General features: G+C 45.6%; 1 protein-coding gene across 9 annotated transcripts in view; it reads right to left on the reverse strand.

Annotated features, from left to right (window-relative positions):
- Nucleotides 1-329: 329 nt before the first annotated feature.
- The window catches only part of TTC23 (tetratricopeptide repeat domain 23), a 106,248-nt gene continuing 83,826 nt past the window's right edge, over nt 330-22,751 (reverse strand). For 5 of the 9 annotated variants that reach the window (XM_045448760.1, XM_045448762.1, XM_045448763.1 and 2 more), the window contains exons 8-11: nt 21,690-21,817; nt 17,323-17,472; nt 1,718-1,800; nt 330-863 (exon numbers count right to left, since the gene is read on the reverse strand). In XM_045448760.1, coding sequence (XP_045304716.1) covers nt 764-863; nt 1,718-1,800; nt 17,323-17,472; nt 21,690-21,817 — 461 coding nt within the window. In that variant the 3' untranslated portion in view covers nt 330-763. Of the gene's footprint in view, nt 864-1,717; nt 1,801-1,896; nt 1,978-4,614; nt 6,867-8,877; nt 9,001-17,322; nt 17,473-21,689; nt 21,818-22,751 lie in introns of those variants that run through there. The other 4 variants (XR_006704457.1, XR_006704454.1, XR_006704455.1 and 1 more) reach the window with 4 other exon arrangements.

Raw genomic sequence — 22,751 nt, forward strand, 5'->3', positions numbered from 1 at the left:
ACACCCGCCTCCCCTGACCTCCAGCCCGTTTACTCCCATTACTCCCTGCCCTGCTGTACTGGGCTCTTTCCCTCTGTTACCAACTCGTTCTGCCACTTTATGTTTAGTAATTAGCATCCATGTTGGCTGGCGAGGTCTGAGAGGATGGGGACAGTGTGTCCTGTTTACTGTCAGGTCCCCAGTTCGTAGCACTGGCCTGGTGCACGCAGGGTGCTCAGCCACGTTCAGTGGCTGTAGGAGTAAGGAGAAGCTTCCTCGCGTCCCTCTAGGCTCCAAGAACTCTGAGGCAGCCTGCATTTGAAAAACATACCAACCCAGCACCTCCGAGATTCTTCTTAGCATTTTATTCTGCATCCCTATTATCTTCCTACAAGAAAGAAAGGGCTTTGGCCAGCATTTGCTCTCAGACTCCAGATCTATGCGAGGGGCATACATAGGTACGGCCAGCTGTTGGGTCCACTTCCATACACAGGAAGTTTGAAACTTTTGAAGAGAAGCCTTTCAGCCACAGTCGTGCTGCTGGGTAGAAAGTTTTGTTGCAAGGGAAACCACTTGGACGGTGAAAAAGAAATCTGCTTTACAGAAGCACCAGATCACCCTGGAGGGCATCCGCTGTCAAAACGCGACATCTCTGTTGCATGCTGGAGCAAACAGCCCAGAAAATCTGTCGAATCCCATCTTCTAGTCGGAGAGGTTTATACTGCACCCCAAATGTCAGCACCCGGGCCCGACCCAAGCTTTCTTTGGGGGAGGGGTGGGGCTCTCAGTCCGCTGCGCTGGGCTGCACCTTCCCCGGCACGCCGGTGCAGAAGGCCGGTTTGGCTTTCGGGGCCTGACGGGTCTTCGCGGCCACCTCAGGGGCCCTGCAAACAAGCAGAAAGTGGGGTGAGCGTGCTGCCCCCGGACCACTGTTGCTCTGAAGAGAAGCCCAAGGGCTGCTGAGCTAACAGCTGGCGAAGGAGTCTGGGGAGGGAAGGCCAAGGAGAAGAGAATCCTGGCACAGCAACCTAAATCCCAAGGTTTTTTTCTCCCGTGTTCTAATTCCTTGCGACCATTTTCTCCCTGAGCTGAGAGGGTCAACGCTTAGCTGGCTCAGCGAGCAGGGCACAAGCACAAAGGTTGGGCTGGAGGCCCTGGCGGGCTCAGGGTTCAACGTTGCCTCCGGCTCGGGCCGGCGGCTCTGAGAGAGCGCCCCCTGCCGGCTGTCTCCTCGCCTTCGGTGCTTCCATGATCCTTCCTTGGCGGTCAGCCCACAGGCTCTGGGCCACACTGGCTCTGTGAGGGGCGGCTTCTCCACAGCAGGGAGTGGAAAGACCTGGGGCCAGCCTTCAAGGTGAAGTCAGAGGGCTCTCAGGCCGCCGTCCTGACAGGCACGCTGAAAGCAAAGGGAAGCCAAAGGCAGGCCTCCAGCAGGCCACGCCAGGGCACTGTGCCCTCGCCTGCCAGCAGGGGAGGTGACCCGCAGGCCCTGGTCTGTAGGAGGGAGAGTCCCAGTGTGTTTCTGCCATTATTCAAGAGCCAATCTTTTCTTAGTATCTGGGCAAGGGGGATATTTGACAGCTGGGCTTTCAAAGGAATCACTGGTGTTGCATAGTTTATGAGTTATGGGAAGTCAGTTAGTAAAACTTTCCATGGAAAGTTCCACAGAACCTTACAGAACCAGCTTCCTCTGAGATCTGAATGGCAAAGGAAACAGTGCAAGGGGAAGCCAACTCACTTGGACAGGACGTCCACTGTCTGCTGGGTGGCCAGAGTCCTTTTGTCCTGTGCTCCATATAAGAGGGTCTGAATCTGAAGACACTGCAGAACACCAAGTAGTAATCATGAGGTTATAAAAATGTCACTGAGAGCATTTCGCAGGAAAATGAAGTCTCCCTTGAGTGAAATAAAGCATACTTCATCCACAGGCCCATGCTTGACAGAACTGGTGCATTCTCAGGGTTTCTCAGGGACAGACTGGACTTCAATTTGGATGCTCTGAGGGATCCAGGAAACAAATGCAAAGTTTTAACACTATTTTACACAACTCCCTATGATGAGCTATATGCAAACTATAAGCATAGGGGCGCCTGGGTGGCTCAGTCGGTGGAGCATCCAACTCTTGATCCCAGCTCAGGTCATGATCTCCCGGTTCATGAGCTTGAGCCTCGCATCGGGCTCTTTGCTGACCGCTTGGAGGCTGCCTGGGATTCTCACTCTTCCTCTCTCTGCTCCTCTCCCCCAACTCCTCTCTTTCTCTCTCAAAATAAATAAACATTAAGGGGCAGGCACCTAGGTGGCTCAGTCTATCAAGCGTCCTACTTCGGCTCAGGTCATGATCTCATGGCTCTAGAGTTCGAGCCATGTGTCAGGCTCTGTGCTGACAGCTCAGAGCCTGGAGCCTGTTTCGGATTCTTTCTCTGTCTCTCTCTGCCCCTACCTCCCCCCCACCCTGCTCACACTCTCTCTCTCTTAAATATCACTAAACATTTAAAAAATTAAAAAAAAAAATCCCTGAATCTCCCCTTTTGGGTAGGCAGGTTTAAAAATTTCTTAAAAAGTAGCATTTTTAGAAAATAAAGGCAAGAACATTGGTATTGACCAGGGATGGTCTCTAGTTTCGGTTTTTAAATGAGCCTTGCTCAGGAAGGTTTTTAAATTTTTTTGTTTGCTTTTTGTTTTATTTTGTTTTTTGGTAAAAACATGCTCTATCTTATATGGGCTTTCTATATTCATTACTACACAGTAATTTCTTAGGAATTAATTTACTTAGGACTTCTATATTGAGCTTATGTATTATCCAGGGCTAGCTTTGGCTTGATTTCTCCCTTCTGCTTACTGAGCTACCATTTGGTTACTTGTACCAGACCAGGGTAAACTCAAGGAAAGAATAAAGATGCAAGTTGTGCCCCCAAATGGCCAAAATGATTCTTAAAATAGAATGAGGTGGAGGAACTTGCTTTACTGTGTATCAGTACCTTTTATAAAACTGTAGTAATTAGGACAGTGGGGTTTTCATCCAGGGATAAAGAAAGAGGTCAGAACATGGCAGAGAGTCCACTACTTGATAGATGACAGAAGTGGCCCTGAAGGGTCTAGGGGAAAGAGCTGAACTCGTCGGTAAATGGAACTGGGGTCATGGGCTTTCCAAATGGGAGAAAATGGGTCCCTATCCCATACCAAACACAAAAATCAATCCTAGACAGACGGAGGAACTAAATGTGAAACGAAAACTTGGAACTTTTAGATGAAAATAGCAGAGGTTTATCTTTATCAGCTTGCAATAGGGAAGTATTTCTTAGACAAGATCCAGGCAAATCAAAAGTAAAAGACTGATATGATTTAACCGTATTAAAATTCAAAACATCTATGCACCAAAATTCACCTTAAATAAAGTACAAGGAGGGAAAGTATAAAGTACAATGAGGGAAAATATTTGCACAATACCGAGAGGGGATTAGGACTAAGGACGCATAAAGAACAAACTACCAATAGAAAATAATCAAAAGATATTATTCAAAGAAGTTGAAAACTACGAGGCTGATAAACACACCTAAGTTCACTAGTGATCAGAAATGCAAACTAAAACTTCAAGGGCGTTGTTCCTTTGCTCTTAAATTGCAAGAATTATAGTCTGATAATGATAATACCAAGCTTTATCACAGGTGTTAAGCAACAAGTACTCTTTTATATATTGATAGTGGATGTTGAAATTGGTACCACTTTTAGAACAATTTGGCAATATTTAGTAATGGGTAGGTACATGTACGATACACAAATTTTTGATGTGCATATAGCCACATAGATGAATCTCATGATTATAGAGAAGAAAAAACAAATTGCAGTTGAATGCATTATATATATTATTATATATTACATATTATTAAAATACATATTACATATAATTTATATGAAGCTTAAGCATGTATAACAAGATTGCAAAATAATTTTAGTAAATTAATTTAGTAAATAGTAAAATAGTAAAGACATAGTAAAATAATTACGACAACGTGGGAATGATACCAAATTCAGGATAGCAGTTATCCGGAGGTGGGGTGGGGAAGGCTAGTAGTGGGAACTTCAACTGTATAGACCCATACATGTTTTATTGCTTATATTGAACAGTGAACTCAAAGGTGTTGGTTACATTCTTCATGCTTTTCTGCATATCTGAAATACTTTACATTTTTACAATATTGAATTGGTTTTTTCTACACGGTAACAGCTTGAGTCAAAAAAAGTCTGAGGCTTTGGGGACTTTGTACTGAAGACTGTTTATTCATTCTGATCTGCCAACCATTTTTAGGTCTTCAGGAAAATTAAAATGCAAGCAGCCAACATGCTTTGTCTTTAAAAGATGTGGAAAATATCAAAACCGACTGAATGTTTGGTTCAATCTGAGGAATTGAAAATGTGGTTCTGGAATCTGAGAATGTGGTTGTCTTCTGGAGGAAAGAGGTATTATTAGATGAAGATAGGATGGGGTTTTGGGGTTTTTTTGTTGTTTTTTGTTTTTGTTTTGAAACAACAGACCTTCACTCTTTGTTGAATTATGTAACACCAAGGAAGTGGCAAACTTGTTCTGTCATTCCATTTAGCATATAATCCAAATGCTCCAAAATCCCACCCCCTCCACCCAAATAAGCCACAGGCTTTCGGAATCCACACTGGGGGCCCTGGCCTGGCCTGCTGCTCTTTCCATGGGTTTGGGCCAGCTCTGCTTTAATCCATGGATAAACTGCTGTGAACTTGGGAAACTTAAGGAACTCTGAGAAAGTTCTGTGTTGCTTTTGGGGACAGGTTTCCAACACCCAGGACACTTGATGTAAACTCTTCCCGCCCTCCTCTCCCACGTGGCTCCCAGCTGCTGGAAGCCTGGGGGCGTCTCCAGGCAGGGTCCAGCAAGGAAGGTGCTCAGGCAGGGACAGAAAACAGGAAGCAAGCAGGCTTTCCCCTCATTCATGCTTGGCAGTGAGAGGCCGCTGTCCAGGGCTAACGTTCTTGCCAGGACAGACTTCATTTTCCCCTACATGGCCAGAAATACCTTAACTCCGTGTGAAAGATCAGGTCTCATTTTAAACTCATCTGCCTTCTCTGTTTACATATCTACGAGTACCTCCCTTGCAGCTCATTTTGAGATGAGCTGATGTCTCGGCGTTAGTTCATTCACTGAGACATTAGCATTTTACTGACATTATAATCATTATTTGAGATGGTCTGAGGTCTCGGTTTACCCTGCCTTAACAGAGGGACTCCGAAATCCAGAACTCAGGAGGGATATCCATCCTACCCTTTGGGTTACTAAAGCTTCTCTCTGGCCCCTCATTCTCTAGGGAAAAACATACTATTAGCTAACTTTTTCAGATTTCTAGGTACAAGGACAGGGCAATTGACGGTGCTTATACCAATTCTCACTGGTTCTACTAACCACCTCCATTCCAGACCTTGTGTGCTGGTCATTGTCCCTGGGGAAAATGTGTGTAGGGAGACTGGAGGTAGGAGAGAAGGTCATAATCAATAATCAGGCCCAGAGAGAGGTCAGCCCATCCCCGTCCCTACTCCCTAGACCCTGGCAGTCAAGATTCTTCTCTTCCTGGCATTAATAGATTTTGTTTTTTTTTAAGGCTACTTATCCTCCTTAAGGAGATTTGCCCCCAGTTCTAGCTGAAGCAAGAAGAGATGTAAAGGGATGCCAACTAGGAGAGGGAAATGGGTCCTCAGCCCCTACCTAATCTCCTTTAGATGACAGTGCCCAGGGACACCATACCAGGCACCACATCAGGAAAGAATGGTTCACCTACTAGCTGGAATAGTTTTCAAGAGCTACCTTTTTAAAATAGTGAGGGGCGCCCGGGTGCCTCAGTCAGTTAAGCGTTCGACTTCAGCTCAGGTCATGATCTCGCAGTTTGTGGGTTCGAGCCTGGCGTCAGCTCTGTGCTGACAGCTCAGAGCCAGGAGCCTGATTCAGAAAATTTTAAATAGTGAAATAACCCCCTTACTGACCTTACTAGGAAATGTTTTACATAGTTGTGTATTTACCTAAGAAACATAAATTGAATTTTTCAGTGCTCTGCTGCTCTTAGCTAAATTTGCTTAAGCATTTTTGTGTGAAACAGGTTATTTCGATTCTTTTGTTAAAAATATGGACACTGTCAGAGACAAAGTCAATAAATGTTATTTAAACCTACCGGGAGCCCGGCATTTTAAACAACTCTCTGAACTAAGTGAAGAATCCCAAATCCCGGTGGTGGAATATTCTATAGCATAAATAAAAGGTATTTTGTGCTCTCCAGATTCTTCTTCCAAGGCCAGTGCACTCCTATTTGAAATCAGCCTGTACAGGGTGCTTCTCATTTTTCTCTAAGTGGACAAAAACCCTGGAATTTCCAGGATCCAGATGAATTTTGGGGAACTGTTATATTGCTGTTACGCTCTTTGATTTTATCTGCAGGGGTTGGGAGAAGTCATTTGTGTTTCTATTATTCCTTAAATACCAAACAAGAAGCTTTCCACCCCCTGCAGAAAGACAAGAGGTAGCACCCGCTTCCACACTGGCCTGCAAGCTGTCCCCAGAGGGGCCACATTGGTGTTGCTCGCCTTCGTGCCCCAGGTTCCGGAACATTCCCTGGCACGTGAGTAGGGGCGATATTTGCTAGATGAATGAACGATCAGACAAGAGGACAAACAGTTCAACTGAGGAAGTTCTTATACGGAGCCTGAAGACACGGTTGGACCACAGGGTCCAGGGATCTGTCAGCAACTGACACCTCTGGTAAGGACGCTTCGCGGGGGGTGCCGTGTCACGAAGCCTCGCCCTCAAAATCTAGGCAGGTTTGGTAGCCGCAAGAGTGCTGCTCGCTGTGCACTGCTTCCCTTAGCAGTCATTCCTAAAGCCAGGGCAAGTTACGACACAACTGTAAGCACCTGATGTGAAACTGAAAACTTATTTTTGACATGACTGAGTTTTGCAAGCTAGGTTTCTGAGGGGCCTGGGAGGCAAGGCAGCTGGGACAGGAGCCACCAGTTGGTGTCTTCCTAGCTCTGGCCTACCCATGTGCCCAAGAACTCACACCCTTCCCAGTGTGGCTGTAGGGGTGGCCCGGGGACAGCTGCGGGGTAGAGGTTCGCTGACTCCGTGTACTCTGGCTTTAGAAAACCACGACAGGGGTACCTGGGTGGCTCGGTCAGCTAAGTTTCAGACTCTGGATTTTAGCTCAGGTCATGATCTCACAGTTTGTGAGTTTGAGCCTCGTGTCAGGCTCTGTGCTAGTAGCTTGGGATTCTCTCTCTCCCCCTCTCTCTCTCAAAAAATAAGTCAATAAAACATTAAAAAAAGAAAGAAAGAAAGAAAGAAAACCATGACAGCTATATCCCCAAAAAGAAGCATATTTTCCGGTTTGGGCAGGAATCTCTGAAAACCTGCAGTCATTTCTCAAGGCCATTTATTTGCATGGCCAGTACCTCTGAAGAACTGGATTGGGGTGCCTTAGCCCTCCCTTCACCCATCAACCCCCAGCCCCCCAGCCTTCAGTCCTGGAATTGGACCATAATTCCTATCAGGGAATTTCAGACAATGGATGTGCTGACGGGATAAATCCTACTTATTCACAGAGGCCATGTGGCAAAGAGCCACCTCAGTGGCAAGGCCACAGGGCTCGATGATGGAAAACTGACAAAGACAGACTTTCATGCCTGGTAAGGGTCATGCCAAGCTCGTCGTGCTAGTCCAAGTATTTTGTCTTTATGGGGAATGAAAAACAAAGCCACAGAAAGGTAAGATTTTTAACAACGACTCTAATTCCCACAACCTAAAACCACTACTCTTCTTTTACACATTATCTGATGCGACAGCATGTCCGTGGCGGAGAAGCTACCCTGATGCTCATGAACTGTGGCTCTGTTTACACGTCAATTCTCAAGGCTGGTGCCAAGAAAAAAAAGATGTCAGGAAAGATGCCTTCAACGTTTAGAAAAAACACAAATGCGCCTTCACAGACGCATCTTTACAAGGCAGGCAGAAGTGATTTACTTAAATGATGACCTTGGCGGAACTGAAAGGACAAATCGAAACACAGTTCATCAGGGAGCATTTTCCTACGGAAACAGGGGCACGTGTGGGTGGGCGTTCCCCAAGCCACTCGGGCACCAGCCTTGTCCTCACTAGGCCCGAGATCTCCATATCTACTCATTCCCGCAGCAGCTGTTTGCAGAGCACTGGTGATATGCCGACCTGTGTCCACCTCAGGGACAGAGCAGAGTGGCCAGGCCTGGGCCTTGCCCTCAGGGGCCTCCAGTGTAGTGGGGGAGCCAGACATTGAGAGATTTTGTAAATGAACGTGTGATAACAACTGATAAGAGCTGTGGAAGAGAAAAGAAGATGGGGCGACGGAGGAAGAAAAGTGGGGGGGTGTCAGTGGTGGGAGAGGGCACTTGGTCAGTGAAGGCCCCTGTGAGGTGACATGTGAGTTGAGAACGGCAGGATGGGGAGTTGGCCATGTGGGCACAGGTCCGGGGAAGGGGGTGCTGGTGCTGGGGTCTCAGGCAGGACTGGGAGGTGTTTGAGGAAGCACACTATGATCCCCCTTCTCTCTCACTCTTGCTCTCTCTCCCTCCCTCTCACGTGCATGCTTGCACACTTGCACCCCTGCAACTCCCTTACCTGGAGGACCACTAATACTGAATCCCCAGGATTGCTGCATGGGTGGGAGGGATGCCTCCCTCGGCAAAGGGACAGATAAGGTGGGATCAGGGGCCCCAGGACGAGGGACGTGTGAGATGAGGAAGAAAGGGGGCCCGGGGACTCTGGAGAGAGACCCCGTTTGCAAAGCTCTCCCCGAGTGTCTGCGGAGGGCCAGCCTTGAAAGTGTGGGTGTCATCGTCGTCTCCCTCACTCCTCACCTCTGAGTTGCCACGTGCCGTGGGTTCTACATCCTTATCAGCATCCCTCGACTCCCCCACGACCTTGCTCCAGCCCCTGGCCACTGTCTTGGAGCAAGCTACCACCATCTTTCACCAGGACAACTGCAACACAAATATTTAGAGAACAAACACATCAGCAGGACGTGCTGGTGTGCGGAATCCTGCTGTGCACCCACGTATGGGTCACGGCTTCCTTCTCTAAAGCGGACAGCCAGCTCTTTGTATAAAAGCTGGACTCGCCTATTTCAGAGTTGGACAGAGCAAGAGATCCAGACCCTTTGAAAAGCTAAGCCTTTTGAGCTGCCTTTTCATGGCCCTTTCCGTGGCTGTGGAACACAGCCACCTCGTCGGGTCCTTCCTGAGCCAGTGCAGTCTCGCCAACCATTCCTGACCATCGCTCTTTCCACCCGTTCATGGTCACGCTGCATTTATGTGGTAGGTTTGGCCTTCCCCTCCTTTGCCAGCCCTCCACCCATAAACTCATGGTTGTCCCGCCTCTATTGAGGCTCTGGCAAAACGCCAGTGTCAGGCCAGGACAGTCTGCTCAGACCACGGTTCTGCACCCTCCAGACTCCAATGCCAATTTAGGAGCGTCTAAGGCACTGAGGACTCAACAAGCAGCAGCGAGAGCTCCGATGGTTGAGGAACTTTCCAATGTAGCCTTGTGTCGGGGGCAGTCTGGGCACGCTGCCCATCTGTGTTTTCTAAGGGACAGCAAAGGCAGAGGGGTGCTTTGTGTGGGCTGCTGTGGTTGGGGGGCCTGACCCTGAGCATAGGGACTCTTCTGGGCAGCCTATGGCCAGCAGAGCTGGAATTCTCATTCCCACCTAGCCTAGAGCAGAAACAAAGGAGGCTCCACATTTTCTCCACGGAAGGTCAAAAAGGGATGACCTTGATCCCTCTAACCATCAGCTCCTATTGTGATACTCTTATCAACCGATTTACAAACAGCTTTAAGTGAGGAGTGCTTGCAACGCCTTTAAGCCTGCTTCTCAACTCAAGAACAGGATTTTTTTTTTTTTTAATATGAAATTAATGTCGTCATGACCTTACTCTCTTTCTAAAAGGATCTGAGGTGGGCTGTGGCAGCCCAACAATGGGTTAGTCAGTGATGATTAGGAAAATCAGGATCAAGGACAAATGGGACTACACATGAAAACAGTGTGGGCTAACATGGGGCTCTGTGGGGACTCCAAGCTCGATCTGGATCTCCTGGTATCCAGGACAACGAGGAAAACACCACACAGGCTAAAGGGAAAGTAAAACGAAGTGGTCCGCTGATAGAATGGCAGTGCGTGAATTATGTATAAAATACAGCTATCAACCAGGAGGCTCTGTGTGCTTGGCCGGTCGCAGGAATGGCTGTTCTAGGGTCTCGACCCATGGCCACATGAGATCCTTCCAGGGGTGGTTTTCTCGTCTACAATCTATGAGTAAAAACCATTTTCCTTTGCCCTTCTTCAACTGATTCATTACAGTGGGCTTTGGATTTCTTGGAGACAGGTCACATAAAATTATGTTATTCTTTTATGGAGATGTTTAATGTCTGCCACTGTAAAGCACTCAAGTAGTGGACTGAACCCTTAATACGAAAGCTGGATGAAGGAGGGGCCCAAACCCAGCTTCACCCTGTCACTGGGCCCAGGATTAATCCAGAGAGGCTACTGACCTGGGAAACAGTCTATTCCCCGCCCCCCCCTCCCAAATGTATGTATGTTCAGAGGTGGGGGAGGGAGAGAGAGAGAATCCCAGGCAGGCTCTGCATTGTCAGCGCAGAGCCCCATGCGGGGCTTGAACCCATGAACCGTGAGATCATGACATGAGCTGAAGACAGACACTTAACTGACTGAGCCACCCAGGAGCCCCAGGAAACAGTCTTTAGGAATTCTTTTTTGCCGCCTTTCACCTGGATGGAAATGTTGGCAGTGATGTCCATCCTAGAATCAAACCAGGTCTCTATGTTGCAAAAACATAGTGGAGGTTGTGCTGTGGAAATTTCCATCTGGAGCCAACAGATTTCTCCAATTTACTCCTGCAGGCAGACGCCTTTGAAAGATAGATCAATAATATGGTTTTCCTTGCAGTAATTTAATCCGGCTGTCTGCTTTGTCTCTCGTGACTTCCTGTTTTTCATGCCCATGGGACCATGGCGGGGCCATGCAGCACAGGAGGGCACATCTGGAAAAGCTGGTGTTCCTTGGATTCCTGTTCCAGGGTTGAAAACTTGGGGGACACAGCTGTTGTGATAAATATGCAAGAAACGCTCGGCTGGTAGCTTTAGGGAGCTACCTAAGGGCTGACTAAGAAAGTGTGGCTCAACAGCCGACGCGCAAGTCCTGTGTGTGTCCTATGCCCACAGTGTGGCCAGTCCTGTCCTCAGATGGGCACATGTGGAGGAGGGACAACGAGGACCACACGTACTGCAGCACGCACACCCAATAGACATGCAGGTTTCAACCCTGTCTCCCTGCGTTCTGGCAAATGGCCAGAGAGCTTCAAAATGCCAAAGCCATTGTGTTCAGGACTGATGGTTAATGAGGCCAAACTAAAGTGAAAACATTTCACTAACTTCCACTGCAGGCTTGGGGAGTGATGAAACCTGACAGTTTGTTGAAGCTGAGCTGCTTTTAAGCCCTGTGGGTGGGCACGAGGCCCAGAGCAGTGATCTCGACCTTCCTCCAGAAGCTAGAATGCAGATCCCTGGGCCCCTGGACCCTTGCCCCAGACTCAGATTCAGAAGGTCACCCCGATGCAGGGCTTTAAGCCCCCATGCTTGGTGAACCACTGGGAATAAGGAAAGCATGTGGGCTTTACTATAGAGTAGCCTGCCCAGAGGCAATTTATTTACTTCCAGGAGCCTCCGTCCTCTTGGCCTGTAAAACAGGGCTACTGAAGTCTGGGCTGTGAGGATCAGGAATGACGTCTGAGCGCTGGGCAGCAGGAAGCCTGGCCCCCAGCCTGCGGTCAGCGGTGGTACCCGCCCAGCCCCGCCGGGGACAGCGGGGCTTCATACAGGTTCGTGTGGCCCCTGCTCAAGTTTCTTGAGCATCTGCTACCATTTGCCAGCTTCCCCCCATTCCTGGGGTCCCTCCCTAGTCTGGAGTTGAGTGGCTAGGCTTTCCCTATTTCATGGACACTCCTCAGAGGAGAAACAGGGAAGGGGAATCACAGTGGAGATTCCCAGGGGCAGGCAGTGCCTCAGCCAGGAAAGCCCTGCCCTCTCCTCCTTCTGGTACTCTTCAGGACCCGGAACTCCACCAGACCCCGCTGCTCGCAAAGCAGCCTGCCTTTCCTCCCCTCACTCCATCCCCGGAACAACATGGGACAAAGGAAGCCTCGGTGTTGCTGTCACCTCCACTTTACAGATGAGAAAACTTCGGCCTCTTGCCTCGATTCTTGGTCCATTCCATTCTCACATGATTTTTTTCTTTTCATTTCTTTTTATTTAAAAACTTTTTTTAATTTAAAAAATTTTTGAGACAGAGAGAGAGCATGAACGGGGGAGGGTCAGAGAGAGAGGGAGACATAGAATCCGAAGCAGGCTCCTCGAACTCACGGGCGGTGAGATCATGACATAAGCCGAAGTCGGAAGCTAAACTGACTGAGCCACCCAGATGCCCCCCTCTTTTTATTTTTTTAAAATTGCTTTTAAAGATTTTATTTTTTAAGCAATCTCCACACCCAGTGTGGGGCTTGAACTTACAACCCTGAGATCAAGAGTTGCATACTCCACCAACTGAGCCACCCAGGTGCCCCAAAATCCGAAGTACAAATAGAGACCTATGGTGCCCTGCTTAAAATTCCCTTAATGGCTCCCAGCTGCTTAGAGCAAGGTTCAGAAAACTTTCCGCAAAGGGCCAGATGGTAAATATTGTAGGCTTTGCAGGCCAAGAGACAAAAATTGAGGCTACCATGTAGGCACTTAGGTAACAGGAGGGAGTGCAAACTTCCTCAAATTTGTTTTATCAATGAAATTATGAGGAGGTTTCTTTGTAATCTAGTTTTGCTAGTGAGAAGAACAGATTTCCTTTTTGGTGCCGATAAAATTTCACTTAGTTGGGGTTCAGGTAGTGTTCCCCTACCATCTGATCAATTTATGATCACCTGTAAAATGATTACAGGTTTAACGACTAACTGCAAAAACCATTTTTAACTTGGTGTATGTCCTTAACTATAATGAAATAAAACACAGGCAGTGAACTGGTCATTGTTTGGGACTCCTGCTTTTTAAAAAAATATTTATTTACTTTTGAGAGAGAGAGAGAGAGAGAGGGAGAGGGAGACAGAGAGAGAGAGAGAGGAGGGCCGAGAGACGGGGACACAGAATCTGAAGCATGTTCTGAGCTGTCAACACAGAGCCCAATGTGGGGCTCAAATTCACAAACTGTGAGATCATGACCCAAGCCGAAGTCGGACGCTTAACAGACTGAGCCGTCCCTAGACCCCTGCTTAAAAGATCAAGTCTCAGCTCCTTAATGTACAAACACGGCTGCTGGGACCTGCCCTCACGTCTATCCCAGACAATCTCCCAACACAGTTGGCCCCAACTTTTTGCTTCTTAAACAGGCTTCGCTCTCTCATCCCTGAGCTTTTTCTTCCAGCCCACTTCCAACCTGGGACTTCCTGTCTCTGCTCAGCTATACTCTCTTTCAGGACTACTTACCTGGACACCTTCCCTAAGCCCTTCCCTCCCATAGATCCCAGTGTGGACTTGGAGAACTTAGCACATAATACCACAGTTGGGCCTTTACAATCTGTAACTCCCTCACTGGCCTGGGATGCTTTCGAGGGACGACGCTACTGCCTACCTACTGTACTCATTGCACATGCTTCAAAAACAGGGACGGCATCCCAGGTCTTCTGTTTCCTGCACCATCTCCAGTGGGGGCCACCCAGCTGCCTTGAGAGCACCATGTTCTTATACCCTAGCACGCCCCTGGCCTCAACTGACTGATCCAGGGTGAACACTGGATTCAAGTCAGGCCTACAGCCCTTTCTTGAGATCTCTCGAGCTGTGACTGAGAAATGGCACAGTGTAGGGAGTAAAACCCTGGAGGGCCGGCAGCCATGATCTCCATCTCGAGGGGAGACACTACTATGACAGAGGTGGAGGAAGAGGATGTGCAGAGAGCAGACAGGAGTCCTGGGCAGAGAGAACCTTGGAACATTCTCCTGTGCCTCAGCTGCATCCTGCTGTGCTAATCATCTGCCTAGTGGCCCTTCCTTGGAAACCACAAGACACCTGAGCTAGTTTGACCATTTTCTGTCGGTGGCAATGCAAAGATTCCTTGATCTTGGCAATCCAAAGATTCCTGATCTTGGCATTCTCCCCACTAGCCACTGGTTCCCAAATGTTTTTAAGCATAGGAAGCTCTAGTTCAAACAGAATCTTACTGAGAAGCCCGGCATGTGAAATGGCTGTAATATAGGATAGACCACACGGTCCAGTCTAATAAAGCCCCACTCTGACAACTCCTGACTTTGAAATCAATGCTGAGATACTCTTTTAGCCTCAGTTTTCTGCTTTTTAAAAACAAAACAAACAAAAAACAAACAAAAAACAAAAAACAGAGCACAGGTATCCGACTCTTCAGGCTGCTATAGGGCTTAAGTAAGTTAATATATGTAAATTGTTTAACACAGTGTCAGGGATAGAACAATCAGTCAATAAGCATTAAATTAGAAGTAGGGGATGGAGAAACCCAGGGCAACTGCCACTCTTAGCACCCTTATAACTCTTCCCTCAATAATGTCTTTGGCATATGTATAATGTTTAAATTATCTGAAATGATTAATATATCTTCCTGGTTAGATTGGAAAGTCTCACAAAGACAAGAAACATATCTGTCTTGGTCACTGTTTTACCCCAGGTCTGCCTAGCACAGCTACTGGCCTCTAGAAGGTGACCAGTAACTACTGTTGACTAAATGATAATAGATATATGTATCGTCTTGTTAAAAAATATACACCATACGTGTTGCCTTCTGCAACAGATTCAGAAAAGTCGTAAGAAGAGATAAAGTCTCAATGTACAGGGTAGCCTACTCAAAACTAAAGTTCATTCTTTTGGTTTGGTCAGTTACATTACTTGGAGGTTCCCAGGTTTCACCATTTTAAAACTAATTAATGTAATGAAAACACAACATGACAAGACTTTGGAGGTACACTTAAAGTAATAAGGAAAATTCATAGCATAAAATACTATATAAAAAAATGGAAACAAATAAATTCAATTCCCTGTTCAAAAAGACAGGAAAAACTCCAACAAAGTAAAACAAAATAAGTTACAAGAAAATAAATACTAAAGATAAAATCAGAAATCAGTGAAACAGAATAGGAAGGCAACTGACCTATGGAGTTTGAAAAACTAACAAAATAGACAAACCACTAACTAACTCAGCCAACAAACAAGGGAGGAGATCCAAATATAAAACTAAGAAATGACAATAAGAAGATAACTACTAAAAAAGTAGAAATTTAAAAAATTCATGAGATTACTTTGCAAATCTCTATGCAAATCTATCGAAAATGACAGTGAAATAGATAAATATGGTTTACCAAAATGACCTCATTGGAGCCAGAAAGCTTCAACAGAGCAAACTTTATAGAGAAGTAGAGAAGACTGTCAAAGAATTCCCTGCTACCCCCAAAAAGCACCAGGCCTAAAGAATTTCACAAGAGGTACAAACCTTCAAAGACTTGTTTTAGTGCTGCATAAATTCCTGTAGGCTTAGAAAATAAAAGTAAACTTCCAAATTATTTTTATGAAGCAAATATGACATTGTTACATTGTTACTTAAACAAGTATCACTTACCAATAAGGGCAAAACATCCTAAAAAAAATGTTAGCAAACAGAATCAACATTGCACTGAGAAAATAATTTAATATGACTAAGAGGATTTATTCCAGGAATGCAAGGTTGGTTTGATATGATAATAAAATACACCATATTAAGTGATCTAACAAGAATCATATGATTATTTAATTCCACTGATGCTTTGACAAAATGTAGCACTTATTTCTAATAAAAAAATACTCATGAAAATAGAAATTGATGGATACACTTCTTTACCATGGTAAAATATATAAAACTTAGTCCAAAGCCAGCATGTACCATATCAAGAATCACTAGAGGCATTTGCACTAACATCAGGAACAAGACAAGGATGCTTATTATCTCTACTCTTACTTATTATTGTATTGTAGGTACAAGCCAATGCAATCAGATAAGAGAAATCAATAAGAGGCATAAGAATTGGAAAACAGAAAGTAAAACTATTTGCAGATGATGTAATGGTACACCTGAAAAACCTGAAAGAACCAATGTTCAAATTAACTCAAGCAAGAAAAGAATTAAGTAAGCTAGCAGAATATAAAATAACATAGAGAAACCAATAGTTTCATGCACATACACAAACAGTTAAAAAATATAATACTGGATAAAACTCCATTTATAATAGCATTAAGGTAGAGGAAATGCTCAGCAATCGACTTAATAAGAAATGTGCAAAACTTGTATAAGGAACACTTTAAAATGTGCCTGAATGATACGTAAGTGGATGTGAACAAATATAAAGACATCCCTTGTTCTTGGGTAGAATGACTCTACATCATGAAGATGTCAGTCCTCCTGAAGTTCATTTATAAATAACATGCTCCTCAAAAAAAATACCATCAAACTTCTTATGGAGCTAGACAAGTTGATACTAAAATTCAGATGGAAAAATAACTATGGAAAAATGTCTACAAAACACAATAGTCTAGGGAGATAAAAAACCATGAGGGGAGTCTAGTCCTACCTGCTATTAAATCATGCTATGAAATCTCCATAATTAAGAAAATTAGGCACTGGAATTTGAGTAAACAAAAACACAAACAGAAGAGAATAGGAATCTAGAAATAGACTTAAATATATACACAAGTGTAGTATATGGTGAAGGCGTCACCTCAAATCACTGGAGCATAGATGGGCTCTTTAATAAAATGGCACTGGACAACTGGGAAGCCGTTTGAAAAAAGATAACATTGGCTCCTTACCTCACACCTTCCACACAAACAAACCCCAAATTTAAAAAGAAACAGACATACAAGTACTAGAAGAACACATACAAGAATTCAAGAATTCCTCCATAAACTGAGTGCACCGAAAGAGTACAAGAAAATTGATAAATCACACTACGTAAAAAATTTAAAACATTTGCATGGTAAAAAAAATAATTGATAATTCATTTAAAAACATATGTGTATAAAAGGATTACTATATTGCTTACCCAAAAAGTGTTGGCTTGGATCAACTACGAAAGTGATGTCACCTTACCTAAAGAAGCCACTGATAAAGTTTCATTTACAAACAGCATGGTGGAGGGAGAGAAAGTGACCCGTGGGGAGAGTTTTCTCTGCATTAGTACTGGCTCCAGCTTTACCTTCTTTAGTTTCTTGTGGGCCCCACTCTGGTTCCCCTGTGCCAGGTCGGCCCCACCTAACAGCCGGTATGTCTCTGCCACCTCCGGGCTGAGGTCACCAAACACTGCCACTTTGGCTTCCAGGGACTCTCTCAGGATGGAGATTGCTCTCTGTGAAGGGAACAAAAGTTAAAGTCTGGTTAAAAGCTCAAAGGCTGATAAAATCCATGCCTCTTAAGAAAATGGTGTGACTGATGTGTATTTCCACTTTTCAGGGGAATGGGTTTGGGTGGTGTCTCCTGAGCTAAGCCTACTCTCCCCTTTAAACAGGGGACAGGAAGTAGCATACATGTGAGCGGAGAGGTGCTCACCATGGAGACACAATGCATAAAGGACACCTGGAGAGCAAAGCCACTTCAGACAGTGCAGGAATTCATTTCAGTCAAGCAGTAAGAGCAAAAGCTAACATGTTTTGTGTCCTTTATGTGCCAAGACCTGTACTAAACAGTTTGCTTGTGTGAGCTCATGTAATTCTGTCTCCTTTAGATAAGTACAGTTTTAATCCTCACTGAACAGAGGAGGAAACTGAGGTACAGAGCAGTCAAGAAACTTGCTCAGGTCTGACTCTTGATGTCGGCTCAGGTTGTAATCTTGTGGTTGGGGAGTCAGGTCCCAACTGGCATTGTCTAGCCACCATCCCCCTCTCTCTCCCTCTTTCTCTCTCTCTGCTCCTCCCCTGCTCAGGCTCTCTAAAGCAACAAACATTTAAAAAAAAAAAAAAAAAAAAGGAAAAGAAAAAGAAACTAGCTCAGGATCAGACAGACAGCTCCCCAGTGGCAGACCTAGGATCTGGATCCGGCCAGTAATTTGAATCCTTTTCAGTTGCAGGCTCTTCTGCCTATGTGCCCAGGGACGTTCTTACATTAAGTGAAAATTAGAGTTTCCTGGCAATGTATGTACTTACAAAATATCCAGAACATATTCCAGGGTTTTCTATTTCTCATAAGAAATAGCTTAGGAAACCAAAAGCAAACATTCCAACATGGTGAAAAATTAAATATATTTGACATTTTGTTTGGTTTCTTGGGTTTATTTATACCACGTGGAATAAAAAACATGGCTTGGTCAGAACCCAGTATCTTCTGACATTAATCTCTTGAGTCAGACACTAAGACATACAGAGGAAAGCCCTGTCTCCACCCCCCACATTTCTCCTGAAATTCTTCCGTGGTCTTGTACACGAAAGCAGGATTATGGCTGCAGGATACAAATGCTGAATTTGAGACTCAAATAAGGCCAGAACCGATTAAAGGGTGTCCCCACCAACTGGCCCTGGAGGTGTCCTGATAGCACTCCACAGATGGAAGGAGATGGCAAAGCTTTACTCGTTTTATTGGCAGTAATATGGGTTAGGTGCTAGGGTTGGGGTGTGGAACCAACCACAGAGAAGGCAGTGATGAGGCAGAAACAATTTCTTAGGTGGAAAGATGAAATCACCAGAGAAACTGGAAACTGTGAAGCGTGTGGCCTACCCTGGTACGTGGGGAACTTGCTTGATGCTAAAGTGCATCACGTCCTTTTGTATCACATCCCCTCCCAACCCCTGTGAGCAAGGATTTAGCGTGGGGCAGGTGTTGGGCTCGGCAACTTATTCTTGTCAATTGGTTGTCAGGTTTGGAGGAGCCCATGATGGAAAGAAGAGCCGGACTCTTTTTCCTAAGTGAAGCTTTCAATGCCATTTATAGCCTGACTGGGGAAACTAGAGAGAGATCTGCATGAACTTGAACGGCAGGTCACGATGGTGATGGACAAGATGCGACATGGGTTTGGAGGAAACAGAGACTGTGTCAGTCTGTGAGAGGTAGAAAAACTTAAGGGAGAGGAGTGAAGAAAAAATAGGACCTGGGTGGGAGGAGGAGAGGGCGTGGGAAACTGGGAGCCCAGGTGTGAGGAGGGCAAAGGGCAGAGCCAGGCAGTGGGCTAATCTGACTGCAGCACAGAGAGTGGGAAGGGGAGAGTGGGGAGACAGGCCGGGCTGAGGGTTGGTGGGGGGCCTTTGCGCCAGGTTTGGGAGTCTGGATTTTCTTACGGGGAATAAGAACCCGGAGAAGGTTCTTGAGCAGAAAAGTAGCACAACTAGAAGATAAACCCACACAGAGTATTTTACTCTGTGGCAGGGTGACCTTCACCTACATTTTACCTCAAAAGACATTTTCCTTCCCAAAGACCACCTTCCTGTTGGTGCAGGGTTCTAGTCCAATGTATCGGCTGTGAACACATCTGGGGTGGTCTGAGCACAGCCCCATGCTCATGCCTGGGACTGTCCTCGGGCTGAGCTTTGTCAGCCAGCTCCAGCTAGAGCCCACAGGGAGAGGGCTGTGACCCATGCAAGGTTGCCACGCTTGGGCGGACGGGTTGCGTCACGCACAAGGGCAGGAGAACGAGGGCAGCTGAAATCTAGCCTGTGTTCTGCTCTCCAAGCAATGTGTGCTGGCACGGGCTACATCCCCCCGAGGAAGAGGCAGCTTTTTCTATTCTTACAAGGGCACCGGAGGGCTGGCCGGGGGTAGAATGAAAAGAGCCAGTTTGCCAAAATCTCCGAGGGCGGCTGAGGGGAGCGAGGTGCATCTTTGGATCAATACCACCGATTTGGGTGACTGGGGCAAGGGCAGTGAGGTGTGGCATCAGTGACAGACACCAGGGCAGGAAGCCAGACAGGAATAGGGGAGATGATGGGTGCCCTGTGGTGGCTAGAGCAGTCAGGCGACCCATAGCCAAGCCTCCACCACCATGAGCAAGAGGGTCTCTGGCTACATGGAAATCAGTCCAGGCAGGGGAGAGACAGTACACATCCACACATATACTTACTATTCTTATGATCTTGTTCTATTACTCCTGTGCTGTGTTCATCATATTATTATATCAAACAGGATTCTATGATGAACAATAATGGGAAGAATCTAATGAGGACTGGGGAAAGGAATCAGGCAAACTGATGAGTCCTGAAAGATAGACCCTGCATTATTTAGGAGATCAATGAGGAAGAGACCCCCAAGAGCAGGAACCAAAAGCTGGCACTTTCTGGAAGTGGGGATTAGAAAAGGCCAATGTGGCCAGAACACAGATCGGGGGAAGGGGCAAAAATAAGACTGGAAATGTCAGCAGAATCCAGATCCTTGAAGGTATTGTGAGACACACAGGATTCTGATTTATTTTAAGGGCATTGAGAAGCTGTTGGAGTATTTTACAAATGTGGGTTTCACTGATCAGATCTGCTTTTTGAAAAGATCACCATAGCTTCCTTATTCAGAATGGATGAGAAAAAGTCAAGAGTGGAGAAAGCAGCTGGGGGACCAGAGTCTGTCAGAGTGGTCCAGACAGGAGGTGATGATTGGCAGAGGTGGACATAGCAACCAATACATTTTAGAGGTAACAATGACTGATGACCTGGAAGGGGTAAGTCATGATGGGGGTAGACTACATCCTGCCTCTAGACTTCTGACCTGAGCACCCTCCCTAGAACTTCTACAGATATTCTAGAATCTGAGGCCTCTGGAAGGCCCTTTTCTAGTTGGGGGATCCAGAAAAATATGGAAACTCCACATGTTATGGTTACTGTAGTCCTACTTTGGTCTGAGGAACATGGGAGCATCTAGATTAAAAACCCGTGTTCCTTAAGCTCCCATCAATTGAGAGGGGGGTTTAGGACAGAGCTGTGGGGGAAAGTGTACAGAACAGCATAGAAAATAAAAGCTTTTCATCCCAAGGATTTGCCTTGATAGGTTGAAGTTGAAAAAAATATATACATCTATATACATAAAGGCAACAGCAAGTAGCTTTCTGGTAGCTGTTAGGCTTTGCATGGAATAAGTTCCCAAGGGTTTAATTACCAGTGAATATAAACTCTGGGGCTTGTTCTATTTTTACAAGCCATAAAAAAGCATGCCTGTATGGTTCAATGGACCGTGGGCTGTAACTTCTGTGCTGTGTAGCTCTCGTTAGATATGTAAATTCCATCCATAACCCAAAATTAGGAGAGAGGAATTAGGCACACTCACCGGCACCCTCTATCCCAGCCAGAACTGCAGGCTGTGATAAGCAGGGTCTGCCCACTGGGTTTTAGGTTTCTCATCCTTTAGGATCCTTTGTGGGGGGTTGGGGGAACACGGCATCTACATTCTCATAAATAGTTTTCATTTTCCAAGCATGAGTATCTGGGAGCTGCCCAAGAGTGGCCACCTGGCATTATTTATCCCTGTCCCTATGGGAGACGGGTACATACCTTGCCCATAGTAGATGCTTGATGGATGCTTGTAGAGTGAAGGAGTAGCCCTCTGGATATCAACTCATGCAAATAACTAGTCAAACTTGGGTCCAAACACATTTACCTCTTTTTGTCCGGTGACTTGTAGAAAATGGCAATAATCATCTTGAATTGAAAGAAATTTGGCTTTTCCCATCCCTTCAGCATCCTTAAGATTAGCCATGCTCTCTTGAAAATACTGCTTGGCCACATCTGAAGAAAAGCATCGTAACAACATTTGAAGATTGCTTGCAGATTTGAAATGGAAACAGAATAAGTACCCTTTTAGTGGTGGTGAGCTATTTGAAAAAAATAAGTATTTAGACAAGAGGACCTAGTTAATTGGACTGTTTTTCAGAAAAGATTTAGGTCTCAGCAGGATACAGCAATTTACTTTCCTTGGTTTTCATACATTTTAGCTCTCCCAGCCATACAGTACAGATGGGGAAAATATTCCCCAGACTTGAACACACTGGTGAGTTTTCAGGTTAACCATTAATTCTTCCTCTAACTCTGGTTGCTGCTCACTGAGGTTAGGGCTCCAAGGGTCCACTTATTTTAATGGACTCTGTTATCTTAGAACATAATTTTACAACATTAAAATTCTGCAAAATATGGCTGACACGCTGCTAAAGAAAGAAACTCAACCATTCCAAACACATAAACATACTGGTTATAATACAAGGAAAATATTTTTAAATATTTGCCAATCTTGAAAGCAAGAAAGGGAAAACCTCAGGTATGATAAATGAAGAAGGAACCAGAAGCCAGAACGGTGAGTGGGCATTGAAGCTGAGTGGACCGTGAGGGTATTAGAAAAAAAAGGTATAGTCTGTAAGGGCTAAAGTTTTATAAGCCTGAGGACTGGTGATGAGGCCTGAGGACTGTGTATGGTAGGAAGATGGAATGAAGCTTGCTACCAAAAGCCAAATTCTTCTGTGATAGGCAGAATCTAGGAGGACAGCTCTGTCTAATCCCTCCCCTGTGACATGGGTGGAACTTGCAGATATGAGGAGATATTATTCCTTTGATGAGGTTATGTGATATACCACAGTTGACTTTAAGAAAGTGAGATTATCCCTTGGGTTTAACCTAATCACCCAAGGCCTTGAAAAGCAGAGTTTTCTTTAGTTGGTAGCAGAAAAGG

This window comes from Leopardus geoffroyi, chromosome B3 (genome assembly GCF_018350155.1).
Source record: "Leopardus geoffroyi isolate Oge1 chromosome B3, O.geoffroyi_Oge1_pat1.0, whole genome shotgun sequence".
In the NCBI taxonomy this organism is placed as follows: domain Eukaryota; kingdom Metazoa; phylum Chordata; class Mammalia; order Carnivora; family Felidae; genus Leopardus; species Leopardus geoffroyi.